Source organism: Benincasa hispida, chromosome 3 (assembly GCF_027475165.1).
Source record: "Benincasa hispida cultivar pf3 chromosome 3, pf3_genome.v1.1, whole genome shotgun sequence".
Classification (NCBI taxonomy): Eukaryota; Viridiplantae; Streptophyta; class Magnoliopsida; order Cucurbitales; family Cucurbitaceae; genus Benincasa; species Benincasa hispida.
Genome location: NC_143480.1, coordinates 5,756,891 through 5,775,443, shown reverse-complemented (window position 1 = coordinate 5,775,443; position 18,553 = coordinate 5,756,891). Strand labels below are relative to the sequence as shown.

The 18,553-nt window shown below is 34.9% G+C and overlaps 2 protein-coding genes across 2 annotated transcripts; one reads left to right on the top strand and one right to left on the bottom strand.

Annotated features, from left to right (window-relative positions):
- Positions 1 to 8,625: 8,625 nt before the first annotated feature.
- Positions 8,626 to 12,231, top strand: LOC120073311 (basic helix-loop-helix (bHLH) DNA-binding superfamily protein). The gene is made up of 4 exons (XM_090311715.1): positions 8,626 to 8,802; positions 9,430 to 9,571; positions 9,882 to 10,072; positions 11,097 to 12,231. The coding sequence occupies exons 3-4, from the start codon at positions 9,965 to 9,967 to the stop codon at positions 11,832 to 11,834; spliced, it is 846 nt and encodes a 281-aa protein (XP_090167841.1). The 5' UTR covers positions 8,626 to 8,802; positions 9,430 to 9,571; positions 9,882 to 9,964; the 3' UTR covers positions 11,835 to 12,231.
- A 1,293-nt stretch (positions 12,232 to 13,524) lies between these two features.
- On the bottom strand, positions 13,525 to 16,790 carry LOC120074759 (putative beta-D-xylosidase 5). Its single transcript, XM_039027992.2, has 7 exons — positions 16,335 to 16,790; positions 15,945 to 16,250; positions 15,653 to 15,822; positions 15,450 to 15,550; positions 15,000 to 15,341; positions 14,375 to 14,788; positions 13,525 to 14,291 (listed from the first exon to the last, which is right to left on the bottom strand). Exons 1-7 carry the CDS (start codon positions 16,788 to 16,790, stop codon positions 13,678 to 13,680), a joined length of 2,403 nt encoding a protein of 800 aa, XP_038883920.2. The 3' UTR covers positions 13,525 to 13,677.
- Positions 16,791 to 18,553: the final 1,763 nt, after the last annotated feature.

The following is an 18,553-nucleotide window of genomic DNA, read 5'->3' as shown; positions in this document are numbered from 1 at the left end:
ATGAAAATGGGAGTTGATTTGGATAATTTCAGTTTTGAAATTAAATTTTCCTTCAATTTAGTGTTAATTGTTGTAATTGGCTCTTATTTATAGGTCTTAATGTATGATTAAGTGTCTACAAATTTGTTAGAGTCAATAGAGTTGCAATTAGGTTATAATTGAAGAAAGAAGCAAGGAAGGTCAACTGTAGAAAACCATATTTGAAACTACTGCAATATAGTGTTGCAATGTTGCCAGTAGAGCGTTTCAACGCAGTTCTTCAGATAGCCTGTGGCGTTACAACGATGGGATGAAACATTGCAACATTATTCATCCCAAGCCAGGAAGCGCATGCTTGGTCGAACCGGTGGTTCAATTGAACCGATTCATCCGGTTCGAGTCAATGAGGTCCGGTTCAACCAGTTTTAGATCAGTTCGGGTGGTTCAGTTCGGTTCCGGTGGTTCGGTTCCAGTTTGGATTGGTTCATGTAGTTCAGAGGTTGATTGAAGCTATTTTTAATTATTAGTGTAATAATTTAGGTTAATTTCTTTGCTTAGAATGCCAAAACTGGTCTATATTAGTGTGTGTTTAATTATTTTTGCATTATGAATGTATGTTATAATTAAACAAATCTTGTATGTGCATATAGTATTCCATGTAGATTTAAAATCCCACCATAGGAAGCATGTAACATGCATTGAAAGTATGTTATAAATGGTTATAATTTATAGTATGCATGTGTTAGGGTTTCATATTTTAATATAAAGTGTTATATTAAATTGTGAAATGCTTGATGCAAGTCATGGATTGAAAGCATGTCTATATTTTATAAAATGATATAAAATGGATTAGACATTTAAAATCCATAACAAAGATAAGATGCATGCTCACCTAGAGTTAACAAATAACAACTTGTTTTAATAGTTAAAATAAGTCGTTATCTTATAAAACTTTGGTTACAAATGCACCCAGGCTAAAATCTTGAGATTCCTATGTTGTGTCTACTTATCGTTTTTAGGTGACATAAGCTAGTCGTTTTACAACGGTTATCCCTTTAGAGGGTTGTAACATGGGATTTGGAACAACTCAAACTCTAGAAATGGATAGAATTTTTTAGGTCCATTCCCAACCTGACTTTTTAATTCGGTAGCATTGTTGAGGCCAACCTCTGAGGTCTGAAAATTGAGGGTTAGACTTACGAGAATTGCTAAATATTAGTAAGTTCTTGACCAAAAATGGTAACTAAATGACTATAGGAATAAGAGTTATTCTGAAATTAGTATTTAGTCAATAATGTCTTGCTTCAATGAAGGAGTATTTGACTGCCCCTCAGTAGCATCTATTCTAACTCACTAAAGTATCGTTGCAAATAAATAATTGAAATTTGGGTATATTATTACTTTTGCTAAAATTTGTTTGGATATAAAATCAATTTACTAATTAGAATTTGTTTAAATTTTCAGCATGTAGAATTCTTCTAAAGTACTCACTTCCGACAAGTTTAACGATCTTAATTTTTCAACATCAAATATAAACATTGTTGGAAATGTCCTAGAACTCGCAGTTCGTGTTAAACATTCTATTTATCAATAAAATATTATTGAATATTTTATTCAATAAAATTGTTGATTTTGCACTCTATTATGAAAAACCAATAAACATATTCATGGTTATAGTATGAATACTTTAACTTTATGTAGTGACATAAACAGAATCAAATTAATAGTATATAGCCTAAATGGTCTATAAGTATATAGATGAAATTGGGTATCTCATCCTAGTAACACTATTGGATGCGACCCATTTTGTATAGGTAATACAAATGATGTGATCCACAGATCATTCATGTAGAGATATGTGAGTGGAGGCATCCTATGCAATGAGTTTGCATATAGACTAAACCACGAAATAGTCACTTTTCTTTATAACGACCGTTTACGTTAAAACTGACTATTTCATTTTTAAGTAACCTAGGATAACTCTATCTTAATTCTAAGCTAGCTATGAGTTCCTTTTTATTCAGGATTATCCTTTGATCTGCATGGGTGAGAGTAGTCCAACAACACTGCTCAATAAGCCTTCCATTTTGGGGATAAGACCGGATGGTTAGCTGGGGACATAGCCTTATAAGATGGAATTCGCCCCTGCCCATTTTAGGGTTAGCAGATAGTTTGTTCTGTTAAGTACTGATTCCAGGTCTTGAACAATCGGGGCCCGCCTTCTCATGATAGAAAAAGAACATGATTCATAAGTAGTATTATGAATCGAATTGTTCGTTAAGGGGTCAGTGGGAACTTAAGGAACGAGATATATTTACAGGGGTAAAACGATAATTTTTTATCCAGTTGTGAGTACGAACGACCTGTAAAGGATTGACTTATTGATTATAGTTTATATGGATAGAAATATATCTACAGTGAGGAGAGTGCAACTATCGAGATATAATGGTGTGTCTTGATAGTTAATGAATAGTAATTAATTCGATTAAAGAGTTTTAACAAATTAATTACAGATCATTGGAGCTCATGATCTGTAGGTCCATTAGGTCTCTCTACTAGCTCATTAAATTGGAATAACAAACTGAGTATTGATGTATGAAATTAGGGTTATGAATTTGAAATGTTCAAATTCAATTTTTAAGGGTTTCGATTAGTTGTATATGATACAATTATAAACGTTTAATTTAATTGAAATTAAACGGAATTGGAAAATTAATTAATATTTAAATTATGATTTAAATATAAAATTGATTCATTGGTGATATTAATATTTTATTAATTTAATATTTAGATATTAAATTAATATTATTAAAAAAACAGTTAAAATTAGTTTTATTTAAATTAATTATTTTGAATTAATTCGATAAAATTAATTTAAATAAAATGATTTTTTGAAATCATTTTAAGTTAATGGGTTTTTCCAATTTTAGGAAAAACCCACTAACATGTTTTATGGAATATCATCAAATTTCAATTGTTCTTGGTGATGATCTTCAAGCTGGAGCTGCCCAACATACAACTCTATACATTTGCATGTTTTTTACCTATATATTAAAGCTCCATGCATGAAGATTCGTGAGAGTCTGAAATATATTTTCTGAATTGATAACCTAAAAACCTTACTCTCGTTCTTCATCAATTCAACTTGTTCAAGTGTTTCCACTACACATTCCAGCTTGAGCATAATAGAGAAGATCTCAGTGGTAGTCCATCGGTGATTCAAGCTCTATCTTAGTGTTTTTCAGTTGATTTCGTGGAGGAATCTTCAAAGGTAATATGTGTTTCAAACCCTCTTTTGAATATCATATGTACAACATGCTTAAAACTCAAATTAAATGTAGTTTAAGTGCTTATTGATTTTATGGTCTTCCGTTGCTTGTTATATCATTCCTTCAAACATAATACTAGCAGATGATGATTTAAAATTTGTTTTAACAGAGGAATGTTCTCCATCTCTCAGCTCATCTGCAAACCAAAGAGTTTGGAATGCATATGACAGGTGGATTAAGACAAAGGAAAAGGCCCAAATCCATATCTTAGCAAATATATCCCATATACTAGCTAAGAAATTCAAGAACATGATTTTTGTTATAGAAATCATGGATTCGTCACAGACATTGTTTGCACAATTTGTCAAGAACGATATTCTTGAAAATGTTTATAACTATGACATAAAGGATAGAACCTCTGTTAATGAACAAGTTTTGGATATGTTAGAAGTAATAAACACGAATGTCATAGATAAGGAAACTAAAAAAGCACAACAAAGTAAATATGATTTACTTGTCACTAAAACATGTTTAGTGGAAAATGATAAATTAACCTGGATATTAGTTCAGGTGTCACTAATCATGTTTGTGCTTTCGCTCAGGAAACTGATAGAAGGCGAAACAACCTTTAAGGTAGGGACCGTGAAGTTTGTTTCAGCTAAATCAGTGGGAGATGTGAAGTTATTTATTGAAGATAGATTCTATTAGATTCTAAAGCAGTGAGAGATATGAAGTTATTTATTGAAGATATTGGATTTAGGTATCGCTAATCATATTTGTGCTTTCGCTCAGGAAACTAGTTCCTGGAGGCAACTTATAGAGGCGAAATAACTTTTAAGATAGGGACCGTGAAGTTTGTCTCAGCTAAAGCAGTGGGAGATATGAAGTTATTTATTGAAGATATATTTATTTTACTTGAAAATGTTTATTACATTCCTTCCATAAGGAGGAATTTAATATCTATCTCATTTTTATTAGAACAAAAGTACAAAGTCTCTTTTGAATATAATGAAGTGTTCATTATTTCAAAAGGTATTAAAATATGTTATGCAAAACTAGAAAATAACTTATATGTATTAAAACCAACTGAGACAAAAGTTATTTTGCATATAAAAATATTTAAAATAGTTGAAACTCAAAATAAGAAACGAATTTTTTTTCCTAATGCCTATCTTTGGCACTTAAGATCGGGACACATTAATCTTAATAGGATTGGTAGATCGGTTAAGAGTGGACTTCTAAATCGATTAAAAGACAACCTCTTCCACTATGTGAATCCTATCTTTAGGGTAAAATGACCAAAAGAACTTTTATAGGAAAAAATCTAAGAACCCTTAGAGTTCATATATTCAGACCTTTGTGGTCCGATGAATGTTAAAGCACGAGGAAGGTATGAATATTTCATCAACTTTATCGATGATTATTCTAGATATGACTAAATTTACCTAATGCATCATAAGTCCAAAACCCTTGAAAAGTTCAAGGAATATAAGGCAGAGGTTGAGAACCAGTTACATAAAAAGATTAAAATACTTTGATTAGATCGAGGTGGTGAATATATGGATTTAGAATTCCAGGACTATTTGATAGAACACGAAATTCAGTCGCAACTCATAGTACCCGGTACACCTCAACAGAATGGGGTAGCGGAAAGGAGAAACAGAACCCTATTGGATATGGTTCGTTCGATGATGAGTTATGCTCAGTTGCCTAATTCTTTTTGGGGCATGTAATAGAGGTTGTTGTATATATTTTGAACATGGTTTACTCGAAAAGTGTTTCAGAACACCTTATAAGTTATGGAGAGGACGTAAAGGTAGTTTACGCCACTTTAGGATTTGGGGATATCCATCACATTTATTGGTACAAAACCCAAAGAAATTGGAACATCGTTCAAAAGTATGCCTATTTGCAGGCTACCCCAAAGAGACAAAAGGTGGTCTATTCTAGATCCTCAAAAAGATAAAGTATTTGTATCAACAAATACAACCTTCTTAGAGGAAGATCACATAAAGAATCATCAACTTCATAGTAAACTAGTATTAAATGAAATGTCCATAAAAGCTACAGACAAGTCAACAAAGGTTGTCGACCAAGCTGGTCCTTCAACAAGAGTTGTTGATGAAACTGGTACTTCACATCCTTCTCAAGAATTGAGAGTGCCTTGATGTAGTGGGAGGGTTATTCAACAGCCTCACTGTTACATGGGTTTGAAAGAATCTTAGATCGTCATACCTGATGAGGACTTAGAGGATCCATTAACTTTTAAACAGGCAATGGAAGATGTGGATAGAGACCAATGGATAAAAACTATGGACCTCAAAATAGAGTCTATGTACTTCAATTCAGTTTGGAAACTTGTAGATCAACCATAAGGGGTAAAGCCTATTGGTTGCAAATGGATCTACAAGAGAAAACGAAACCAAGCTGGTAATGTACAAACCTACAAAGCTAGACCTGTGGCAAAAGGGTTTACCTAAAGAGAGGGGGTGCACTATGAAGAAACTTTCTCTATAGTTTCCATCATTAAGTCTATTAGAATAGTCTTATCCATTGTTGCTTTATATGATTATGAAATATGGCAAATGAATGTCAAGACAACCTTTCTGAATGGCTATCTTGAAGAGAGTATTTATATGTCTCAACTAGAGGGATTTATAAAGTAGGGTCAAAAGCAAAAGGTTTGCAAGCTTAAAAAATCTATTTATAGGTTAAAACAAGTATCTCGATCATGGGATATGAGATTTGACACTGCGATCAAATCTTATGGCTTTCAACAGAACGTCGATAAACTTTGTGTTTACAAGAAGATTGTCAATAAGACTGTAGCTTATCTGGTTTTATATGTTGATGATATTTTATTCATTGGAAATGAAACAGGATTCCTAGTTGGCGTTAAAAGATGGTCGGCATCGTAATTCCAAATGAAAGATTTGGGAGATGCACAATATGTTCTTAGGATCAAAATAGTTCGGAATCGCAAGAACAGAATGCTAGCATTATCTCATACATCTTATATAGACAAGATGTTGTCTAGGTATAAAATACAAAAATTTCAAAAGAAGCATGTTACCTTTCAGACATGGAATTCATTTGTCTAAGGAACAATGTCCTAATACACCTCATGAAGTTGAGGTAATGAAACGAATTCTTTATGTATCAACAGTTGGAAGTTTGACGTATATCATGTTGTGTATACGCCCTGACAAATGCTATGCAATTTGAATAGTCAGCAGATATCAGTACAATCCTGAATATGATCATTGGACTGTCGTTAATAACATCCTCAAGTATCTTCGAAGAACGAGAGACTATATGCTCGTGTATGGTGTAAGGATTTGATCCTTATAGGATACACTAATTCTGACTTTCAAACCGATGTCGATTCAAGGAAATCAACTTCAAGATCAGTATTTACTCTGAATGGAGGAGCTATAGTATGGAGGAGTATCAAGCAAAGTTGTATTGTTGACTCTACCATGGAAGCGGAGTATGTAGCTACATGTGAAGCAACTAATGACGCAATATGACTTAGAAAGTTTTTGACCGACTTAGAAGTGGTTCCAAATATACATTTGACGATCACCCTCTATTGTGATAACATTGGAGCAATTACAAATTTCAAAGAACTTCTGTCAATTTGAACACTTCAAACTGACCCAAAAACTGATTCTTAACTTGAATCCATTAAGCTACCAAGGGGACCTTATGGACTTGTGGTTCGAAGCTCCAACGGTACATGAATAGCTAACTAAACTCTTTAACCACAAGATCCACCATCCATTAACTGTCAGACATTCCACTAAAGACTAACAACTGCACTCTTCTTACCACAGATATATTTCTACGTCCATCGGATATAACCAGTCAACAATACAATAACCTTCACAGATGCTCGTAAGTATAGCTGGGCAAATTTACCGTTTTGTCCCTGTCGTTACATCTAACTTCTTAAGTACCACTGATCCTTCTAATGAACAATACAACATAGTTCTACTATGTGTGGACACCTCTCAGGCCATGAGAAGGTGTGTGGCGCTATATCGTTCAAGCCCTTAAGGGAGCAATTTATCTACTTACCCATGCTTTAGGGAATGAGTGAATTCCATCTTGTGTAGCTAAGTTCCCAGCTCCCAAATCAGAAGAATCCCTATAGTGGTAGGTTTGAGTCGGCAATCTAGCCACTCGCACCCATGCAAATCAAAGGATCACCCTCAAAAGCAGGAGTTCCTAACTCACTCAGGATTGAGGTCATGTTACCGATGGTCATCCTAGTGAAGTGAAGTCTCTGTCATGAATGACGTTATATAACGACACTATAACACTTCGTGGTCCGGTCTTATACAAATTTCTTTGTATAAGATTGTATAAGATTGTATAAGACGCCCTTGCTTACATTAATAATCAGGATTAGACCATTTGTAGCAAGTCACAACACTTGTAACTATTCTACAAGGCAGGCCGCATCCGTAGCATCACCAGGATAAGGTTTCCCTCCTATATCCATATACTACAGACTATTTTGGTTATCACTTAAGGCATAATCTACCTGTATATCTCCACATACATGCTTAAGTTACAATGAGAACCAGGGATCTTAGTTTATTGGTTTGTGGTAAACAAATAAAACATCCTATGTTTCATAGACAATAGTGAAGAAAAATATCATATATTATTACATCACAAACGTTTGTTCATACAGTGTTTGCAAACTACAGGACCCAACGGGAGTTTATGGCATGAACCCCAATGATTGGTGGTGTCTATCGGAAGGATGTGAGAAGATCAGATCTTCAAGGGGTAGTACGATCTCTTCCATTTTCCTCTATGTAATCAATAGAAGCATGCTAAGTGTCTATGTTTATCCTATTTATTTAAGTTACTATAAAACGAGTTTCGAAGACAAACGATTGTTTGCTTCCGCTATGTGAAAGTTCCAAATCTCTTCCATTGTGACCTTTGAAAATGATCAATTTTCTTGTACTAGAAATTTAGCCACTCCATCAAAAACATAAATCATGGCTTATAAGACCTTATTAAACCAAAAATGAATTGCGTATTTTTAAATTAAAAAAAATTGTAATCGAACAAACTTACTAAATCATAATTACAAAGGGATTAAAGCATAGTCAAAACTAATATTAGTCTTTAATTTAATTTTTTTTCTCTCCCTCTTTTCTTAAAATCCCCACACGAGGAGTTGTTTTCACGATACGCATTTGTCAAACTCTGTGGACCCCACTGCTCCATCCCATCACGCGTGCTCGATCCAACGGTTGTCATAGCATCCCATAATATACGGAAATCATTTCGATCCAACGGCTCATAGCTCTCTGGGTTTGACTATTGTCTGTCTCAATACATGATGCACAGATTCCAACAAAAACCCAACTAAAATTTATTAAATACTCTCTTCCCCCTACCTTCTTTCTCTCTCTCATCGTCCTGCCAGATCTTTAGCTTGCAGACCAAATCTGGGCTCTGATCTACCGAACTGTTACGAAAAATCGTCCGATCGTCTTCGTTTCTCTGCCTGATTCAGCTCTGGAATCACGTGGGTGAAATTTCTTGTTTCATTTTTTGAGGAAACTTGTTTGATTTCCGTTTCTTTTAGCTTGCTGTAATGGAGTTAGGGCACGTTTGATTTTTCCGGGTTCTCTTAATTGCTGGATGCGTACTGGAAGAACTTAATTTCCGAGTGATTTGTACTTCCTTGAGTTTACTGTTCTGCTATTTTTGTTCCTTCTTTACTGTAATTATTGTTAGTGTCTGGGGTTCTCTTTCGATAGTGCTTTCCTAAATTTAACTTAAAATTACTGTGTTATTGATTCTGATCTCGTTGATCTGTCATGTTTCTCTCTGTGTTTTTGGGTTGTTTTGTACTTGATTCCTTTTCGTCCCCTGTATGTTACTGAGAAAATTAGGTAAAATGAATGATTTAGATGGTCGGTCAGGTTCTGTTCAGGGGAGAACGTCTAACCTAGATTAGCGAGTACTTTCATGTTTTAACCTCTAATTATGTATATAAACATTGTTTGCTTAACGTTATTACACTTAACCGTCTTGGTTTTGGTCATTGGGGGTTCTGTCTAGATTTGCTTGTTGATTAGTAGAGAGTTCATGTCTGTTACATTTGTTAAATTGTACTTAATGTTTCTCTTTTGCTTGCTTTACCCTTCAGTTTAGGATTGGGTTGTCTTTTATTATCTGGAATTGGAGAATAGAATCAAGATGCCGTGGACATCCTCCTTGGTGAATTACAGCAGCAAGTGTGTTCGCTTGGTGGTCTTCTTTCGTGTCATTCTGTAATTTGTTTTGCATTGGTGAGATTTCCAATTATGTTGATTATTACCATACTTAATTAGACGTATAAGAAGTTGTCTTGGAGGAGGAATATTTTTCTTTTTGGTTTGTGGAAACAATGATCATTCACGGGCCTTGTATTCACTTGCCAATTGCTAGGAATTTCATGGGCTCTGCTGGATTTAACTTTTCTGTTTCGGAAGGTTTAGTGATCATTTTAAGTATCACCCATGGAAAAATATGACCGATTTTGTGTATTTGTTAATATTATTATCGTGCACTTGTGAAATTTAGGAAGTTCTTAAGCTATTTGCTTATGGTTGTGTGCAGGGGGAAATTAAAACGTTGACTTTGTTGGTCTATCTTACTTTTGCGGTTGTTTCACTTTTATATTACTGGTTGGAGGAGTGAGAATGTACATTGGTATAACGGGAAAGAGAAACAGAGCTGTTGAGGAAATTGGGAAAGTTAACATGAGTGTTGGAATCATTGCCTACTACCAAGTGATGCAAGTTTGTCAGGTAAACCATAATCTTTAAATTTTACGCTGTGGTGCGTTGTTTGTTGTTTACACTTCACACATTTGTAGTGTCTGACATTTAATGTTGTTAGTTGCCTCTTTACTCATCTGAAAAATATCCTTCAATATTAAAGTTTAAATTGATTTCTGAGAACATGGACCTTAGCTCCTATTTTTTCTCTCTGACCTTTCTCCAAGTAGCTATAGTTAATGAATAATACCTATTGATGATAAAGGGAGTTTTTACTTGCAAACAATATTGTAGATACTGGTGTTTAGTTCCCATCTTCTATCTTTTGATTGTTTAATAGCTAAACTAAGGTATTAGAATACATTTTCCAAATATAGCATACATATGTATTTTATTCATGTCAAGGTTAAGTTTTTTGCTCTCCTCTCATCTGTGTTGAAGAATATGTTTACTGTATCTCAAAGAAGTAGCTTTGTTTTGTAGCTGTTGGCACTCCTTTGGAGTTTTGGATTTGTATGAATTTTATAGTTTCAAAAATTGGTCACTGGTGAATATTTGAATCATTGCGGCAAATCCTTTTATCTGTTGATAAATTCCTAAAGCACATTATTGAATGAACTAATACCTTCTGTGATCATTTGATTGTCTTTACTGCTTCTGTTGTTGGACTACTAAAGCACTCCTACGTTTCCTGTTGTTGACGACTTTCAATTTGTTCTTTACAGGCCGAGTATTTTCGCCAGTTGCTAAAACCTGTCACGTAGGATAAGATTGCAAAAAGCATTTGGACATTGGGGAGTTAGGTGGACTGGCCTCCAGTTGTGCTAGAAGTGAAGAAATGAAATATTTCTTTCCTGTTTGTCTTTAGTTTGATATAAACATCTCGCTTAAATTTAAATGGCAACATATAGAGTTGCTGTGTAGTCTTCTCGTTAGTTACCATCCCGTTTTAATTTTCGTAATATAATAGCAAGCTCTCCTGGGAGAAGACACGGTTACTTGAAGTTTGGAGAGTTTCCTGTTTGTTTGTTTCTTTTACATGGATTTCATGCAGAGTGACCTCAACTTTTACCTCAAGCAGGCAATGCATCCCAGAGCAAACCAGGGGGACGATAATCACATGCAGATTCCTCTGTCGTCTGCCTTTCCTTCTGTTTTGCCTCCTGGGAGAAAAAACTTGGGACCTTTCAATAATGTTGAGTTTCAACCTTCTGAAGTTTGTCCCCAAAATTTCATCATCTTTGACCACACTGACAATCGAAGCCAAATCATGTTTCATCCTGCAATTGCCAACAAACTCAGTGGTCCTACTGCGAATATGTGCTCAAAGTACATTCAAAAGAACTTCTGCATCAATGACGAACATTACGAGGATAGAGAAATATCATCTCCTTTGATGGAGGATTTGGATGATATCGATGCATTATTGAGCTTGGATGACGAAGATCATGAAGACCTTGATGGATCTGAAGATGAAGAGAGAAGCACTGCAAGGTCTCATTTGAATTATGGGAATCAATCCCCTGATTCTTCATCCTCTTCTTACAGTTCAAAACCCAGGAAGAATAAGTCATTTAATCCTGTCCACAAGTCGTCAAGCAGCGGAAGCAGCTGTGACAGTGACATGAAACAATTAAAAGTGAAGAAAATGGTGAGAAAACTGAGAGAGATTCTCCCTGGTGGTTACCAAATGACGACAGTCACCGTTCTGGACGAAGCTGTTAAATACCTGAAATCTCTGAAGGACGAAGTGCAGAAACTCGGAGTTGGGGGCTTGGAGAATGTTATCTAAGGCTCTAAGGCTCAAAGTATGCCTTCTTGTTGCATCAGCTGTAGAACTCCGTAAGGATTCTCATATCCTATGCTTCTCCCTGCCACCTAGTACAAAATAAAAGGTTTAAAATGTTTCATGTCACAAAAGATTAGTAGCGGTTCTTCTGAATGTTTCGAGTTTCATATGCCTGCGGCTGATGTGACTGTGGAACCAAGATTTCTTGTCAGGCTCCTAGACTATGTTGTCAACTGTTTTTACTCATGTTTTACATCGGTGTCTAGAAGTTATGGGATTGATCTGCCGTTTATATTGGCATTTGTTGTATTTGCAGAATGTTATCTTTGATTTAAGACTACCATGTACTTTTTTATTTTGTCTTGAACGTCTATTATTCAATCTTTTCCTTGAATCATCATCAATGGCTTCCTTATCTGTATTTGGAAATATTGAAAAATCTCATAATATTCTTATGGTTTCAGAGAATCTAGCTACAGAAAATTCGAGTCTCTTTGTTTTGCTTACTCTGGAAAATGTGATTGATTCGATTGCCTTATCGACCTCATTAGCTGTAGTATTCCTCGTTACCACTCTTTATAATTGTTTTGTTGCACTGAGGCAAATCTTCGATTAATAAATAGGAACTTCTAAACTGATTTATGAAAGTGCAAATATTCGATTAATAAAATTTGTTACTCAATTGTGCTGAAGAACGAGTTACTGATAAAGTATTCAGAATAGGATATCGATGTTCCATTTGTGACATATAGGGATATACATGGGTTGAGTTGAGTTATTTTTTGGACTAACCTGAAAATTAAGTTGGTTTGATTGGCAAAACAAATGACCTAAATAAAGTTTCTAACCCAATCCTTAAAATTCGGGTTGGGTTGAGTTCTCGGGTTATACATTATTTTTTTATTTTTAATGAAAAATATGTAAACTTATATACATGACTGATAACTAAACCCAATTCTTAAAATTCGGGTTGGGTTGAGTTGTCGGGTTATAAATTATTTTTTTATTTTTAATGAAAAATATGTAAACTTATATACATGACTAATAACTAAAATCTCATGAAATTAAGACGCTAAATATCAAATAGACTTACATCACGATATCTTTTTCTTCCTCATTCTGATTTTTGTTTTCATATCACGGATCTTGGTTCGCACTTTATGGCATTTCCACTATCAAAAAAATCCAATACCGCAAAGGATTGTTCATGGAACTACTATCGAGATTCTTTGGACCATTTTTCCTAGTATCATTCCGATGTTCATTGCTATATCATACAATTTTAAAAGAAAAATATTAAAAATTCAAAAATTAATCAATACAAAAAAATCAAACTTATATATATATATATAGATATATATATATTATATATATAATTCAGGTTGGGTTGGATCAACCCAGATTTTTTAGACAACCCACAACCCAACCCAATCCAATAAAGATAGAAAAATTCAACCCTAATCCAAGAACAAAACTAACCCAATCTCGGATTATTTGAATACCCCTAGTGACATTAAAAACTATCATTGGATTCACCTAATTTACAAACATACTTCAATCGTTGTATTAGATAACTAAGGAGGCATTCGGTGTATAGACAATTAAAGGAACGGAACAAGAAATTGATTATTATAGTAAATTATAATAATTTGTGTCTATCCGTAAATTATTTTAGTTTGGACGATAATAATAGAAAAGAGTAAAAAATAATATAAAATAAGGGCAAAAAGTAAATACAAAGAAGAGAAAATGGTGCCAGATCACAAACCATCTTTTCATCTCTACTTCCCTAACCAAAAATCTGACCTACCCCTACTTCCAAAAACCAAATAACATTAACAAAACACTAATTCTTCTTAAAGCCAACCTCCACAGGGAAAGAAACTTCTCCATCTCCGACGACTATGGTGTGGCCACCGGCCGGCAGCAGAGCGTAGCCAGTGAAATCAACAAGCCCCAAGCTCTTACAGGCATTCAACTTAAACGTTACCGTTTCACTATCCCCAGCGTTCAGAAACACCCTCTGGAACCCAACCACCTGCTTGATATGAGTCGAAGAAATACCACTCGGCGGCTTCGAGTACACTATCACAACCTGACTGCCGTCTTTTTCGCCGGTGTTCTCGACTTCCATTTGGAATTCGATCTCCTCAGAGCAAGTCAAGTCGTCGACCAGGGCGGCGGCGCAGTCGGGCTTGAAGACGTCGTCGTTGTAGGCAATGTCGCGGCATTGTATCGTGTTGCTGAGATCGACGGTGATGGACCGTTTGGCGGAAGTTAGGGTATAGATGAAAGAAGTGTAGCTGAGGCCATAGCCGAATGGATAGACGACGGGGCCGTTGTAGAATTTGTAGGTTCTTCCTGGATATCCGAGGCTTTCCACTGGCCGGAGCGGCATTGATGTCATCGGAAGCTTGTTCACGTAATCGGCTTCATACCATGTCACTGGTAATCTTCCTCCTGAAATGAGACAACAAAATCTTAGCCCTAATTTCAATTATCACCCTGAATTGATAAGTGAGGGCATGCTTGATCTTTTTGACCTGGGTTGAATTTTCCGAAGAGGACATCGGCGATGGCACGGCCGCCTTCTTCGCCGGGATATCCTGCCCAGATAATGGCTTTGATGTTGGAATTATTCTTAGCGAAAGAGATGTCGATGCCGCCGGCGGACAAGATGACAAGAATAACTGGGCCCTTAGAGACAGTTGCAACTTGTTGGATGAGTTGAGTTTGGTAACCAGGAAGAAGAAGATCAACTCTGTCCAAGCTCTCTGCTTCAATGGACAAATCAATACCAGCAAAAATCACAGTTGCATCAGAGTTCCTGGCTGCATCCATGGCTCCAAATATGAAGGTATCGTTTTTGCAGGCAATTGAATCACAACCCATTTTGTAGTTCACTTTTGCATATTCTGATAGCCCATCAATTGGAGACTTTACTCTGCATGGTACTCCTGCATTAGAACAAAAACTGAACATTTAGGATGCATTTGGTTTGACTTTCTAAGAAGTATAAACACTTCTAAATTCAATCTAAACCGGCTCTTAGACTGTTACTAAATTCAGATGTTTTTTTAAGTTAATGGGATTAGGATAAATCTCATATTTGATTGAAGAACATTGAGTTAAGGGGGAAAGAGTAGAGTTTTGGGCTTATAATTTGACCTGCATAGTTGCCAAGCATGACAGAAGTGGCATTAGCGTGGGGTCCAACAACAGCTAGGGTTTTGAAAGTAGAAGGATCAAGAGGCAAAGTGTCATTATCGTTCTTGAGCAAAACCATTCCTTGTCTAGCAGCTTCAGTGGCCAATTCAATGTGTTCATCAGAGCAAATATCTGGTTTTCCAAGTGATTGGAAACCAGGGCTTCCATCAAAGAACCCAAGTCTCATTAGAACAACATAGAGATAGTTTAGAGATTTGTCAATGTCTTTCACTCCAACTTTCCCTTGCCTTACTGAGCCTTCTGTGTATTCTGGGTAGAACTTACCACAATCTAAATCCAACCCTGAAAATTTACATTGAAGAACTTCAAAATTTGATTCATGGGGTTTGATAAGAAAGCAAAAAAAGTTGTACCCAGAAGAAGTGACTGAAGAAAGGTACAAAAATTTACCTGCTTTGAGAGTTTGAGCAACAGCATCTTCATTTGTGTCTTGTAGATAGTGTGCATTATCTACCAAAACTTCAATTGAGTCACAGTCTGAAACAATATATCTGAAAAGAGAAGAAATGGATAGAAAAATAATTATAATTAATCCATAGGAGATATTTATGCGGTTTATTATCATTTATTAATTAATTAACTATTATTATTACCCATGAAGATCCCAATTGCCTCTAATGGTCTCCTTCAAGAGAACTGGATCAGCGCAAGTTGGAATCCCATTAACTCTGTTGTAAGAGCACATCACACTGCTAACATCTCCTTCCTTAACACACATCTCAAATGGCTTAAGGAATGTCTCCAACATATCTTGTTCAGTCACCTAACCAACAACGTAGATAATCATCATTTAAAAATTAATGTTGACATTCATATCAAAGGTAGATAATCATCATTTAACTCTGTTCCATATCTCTATTGATTTATAACAAGTTTTTTTCTTACCCTAGCATCAAAGTGGTAACGATCAACACCGAGCCAATTGTCAACATCATAAGCAGCATAGTGCTTGCAACAGGAAGAAACTTTGAGAGGTCTGGAGTTTAAATCTGTGGCATTTTCAGTTCCTTCCACATCCTGGAGACCTCTAACATAGTTCTTACCGTATTTGCCGACGACAAAAGGATCCTCACCGGGGGTTTCCAGGATTCGTCCCCATCTCGGGTCTCGAACCACATTGATGTTTGGACTCCAGTATGTCAATCCAGCTCTCCCTAGATTGTACATTGCCCTTCCTTCAGTTGAAACCGCCTAATCAAAACAAAACACAACATATCCAAAATTTCAATCAAGCCATCCTTAACCTTCTCTAAAGGTTGAAAGCTCTAACTTTACCTGCCCAATTGTTTTCCAAAGATCTTCATTGAAAGAAGCCGCAGTGGTAATGACATTGGGGAAGCTTGTGGCGCCTGGCACAACATTGTCAAACCGGGTACCAGGACCGACATTGGAGACACCATGGAGAGCCTCAGACCACCAATTGTATGGTGGCAAGCCGAGGTGGTCTACTCCAGCAGCGCTGTGTCCGAGCTGAGCAACTTTCTCAGACAATGTCATTCTATCTACAAGATCCTTAGCTCTCTCAGGGAAAGAGAGAGATGAATCACAGAAGCGAAATGAAGAAAGGTCTAAGCCAAGATTGCCATATCTAGAGGGATCACAGACAAAAGTGAAGTTGTTAATGGCTGGAGGGTCATCAAGGAGAGTTCTTCCGGGGAAAACTCTTGCATTGGCTGTGAAAATAAAGAACACAGACAAAATTGAAACCATGAGAGTGGATGAAGTCGCCATTTTAGTTGGTTTTCCAGTGGAAACAACCAAAAATGGATTAGGAGATGGACCTTATGGTACTCTACTTATAGTGAAGCTTCGAGATGGTTTGCAACTTAATTGAAAAATTCAGTTTTTTCTTTTTCTTTCTTTCTATTTTTTCTGACATTTGAATTGGGATTAGTTATGATCTTAAAAACAGAATGATAGAAAGTCTCGTTCACTTCCCAACAGAATCAAATCTTTCAGTTCTAAATTTTTGTTTTGATTTTAGATTACAAAATTGCAAATTTAGGCCATGTCATATTTTAATTTTCAAATTTGGGCCATACACTTTTTTTTTGAAGAGCCATTCATCTTTGGGATTATCATAAATATCCAAACTTTTTGATATTTTTTTTTAATCTTTCGGACTAGAATACCTTTGAATGTGGTAGGTGGCGAGAGAGTATTGGATAAATTTTCTATATTTATTTGGAAAGAAAATGCATTTATTTGTTGAGATTTTATTCGTAAATCACCGTATAAACTTCATATTGGCTTATTGTTCGCTTTAAATCACATTATAAATAATATATAGTCAGAAATCCCAACAATTAAAATTTGTTGGGAAGGTGAAGAGCACAAGAGATAGGGAGAAGAGGGATAGAGAGAGAATGAGTGGGAATTTTGAAAAAAAAAATTGAATAAACCTTGCATGTGTATCAATAGGAGTTTTGAGCTTCTTTCCTTTAAATACCTATAATTAATTATAGGTTGAGGATGGTAAGGTAATTGGTATTGTAAATATTATAGAAAATAGAAGCACATTAGATCGTACATTGACCATGTATCATTTGTCAATGTAATCCACCTCTTACTTGTTAAATAATCCACCCCTACTTACCAAATTGTGGTTTTGAAAGACACAATGAGCAAATTCCAAAAAGTTTGGGGAAAGTGGAGAAATCCATTATTTGTTATTTTATTTACTTTTATTATTTATTTTATTTTATATATTTTTATATATTATATTTAATTTACTTTAATTTATTATTTTATATATTTATATTCTATTTATTTATTTTAATATTATATTTTATTAACATTCGTGTTCCTGTTGTCTTCCTCAAATTCTTAACAATTGGATCCTGTGTTGTTATCCTTCATCTTTTTACACTATACCATGTCAAGCCAAAAAACTAAAGATTAAATCATTTATTATTTTTAAAATAATATATAGACTAGATTCATCTTAAAATGAAAATTTTAGTTTGTCTTTTGTCGAAATTTGGTTTAAAATCAAACCAAATCAAGATTTTAATTTAAATCTTTCATACAGGGATTAAATTACACTCCCGCCTGTATGAATATTTTTTTAAAAAATTATATTGTAAATTATATATTCATAAACATTTTTTATTGTGCGATTTTGAAAAATAGAAAAATAAGTATCTATAAATGGTAAATAAAGACTAATAGAAGTATATCAGTATCTATAAATGATAGAAATGGATAGAAGTCTATCAGTATATATGAATGTTTTTTTGGATATTTCTGTAAATAGTTTGACATTTTTTCGATAAATGCAAATTTTCCTATTTTCTTCCTTCAAGCCTATAGTTGTTTTTCTTTGAGTTTCTCATTTTTATCATCTTAAACTCTTGTCGAGAGGGTGTTCCAATAGAATCTCTCATTGGACAATAAGTGAATTTATAAATTTACACTAGCTACACTAGCTTGATTGAATTTGCTAATGTAGTGCAGGCAATTGGTCACAATGGAAAGTTTGAAAAATTGCTTGT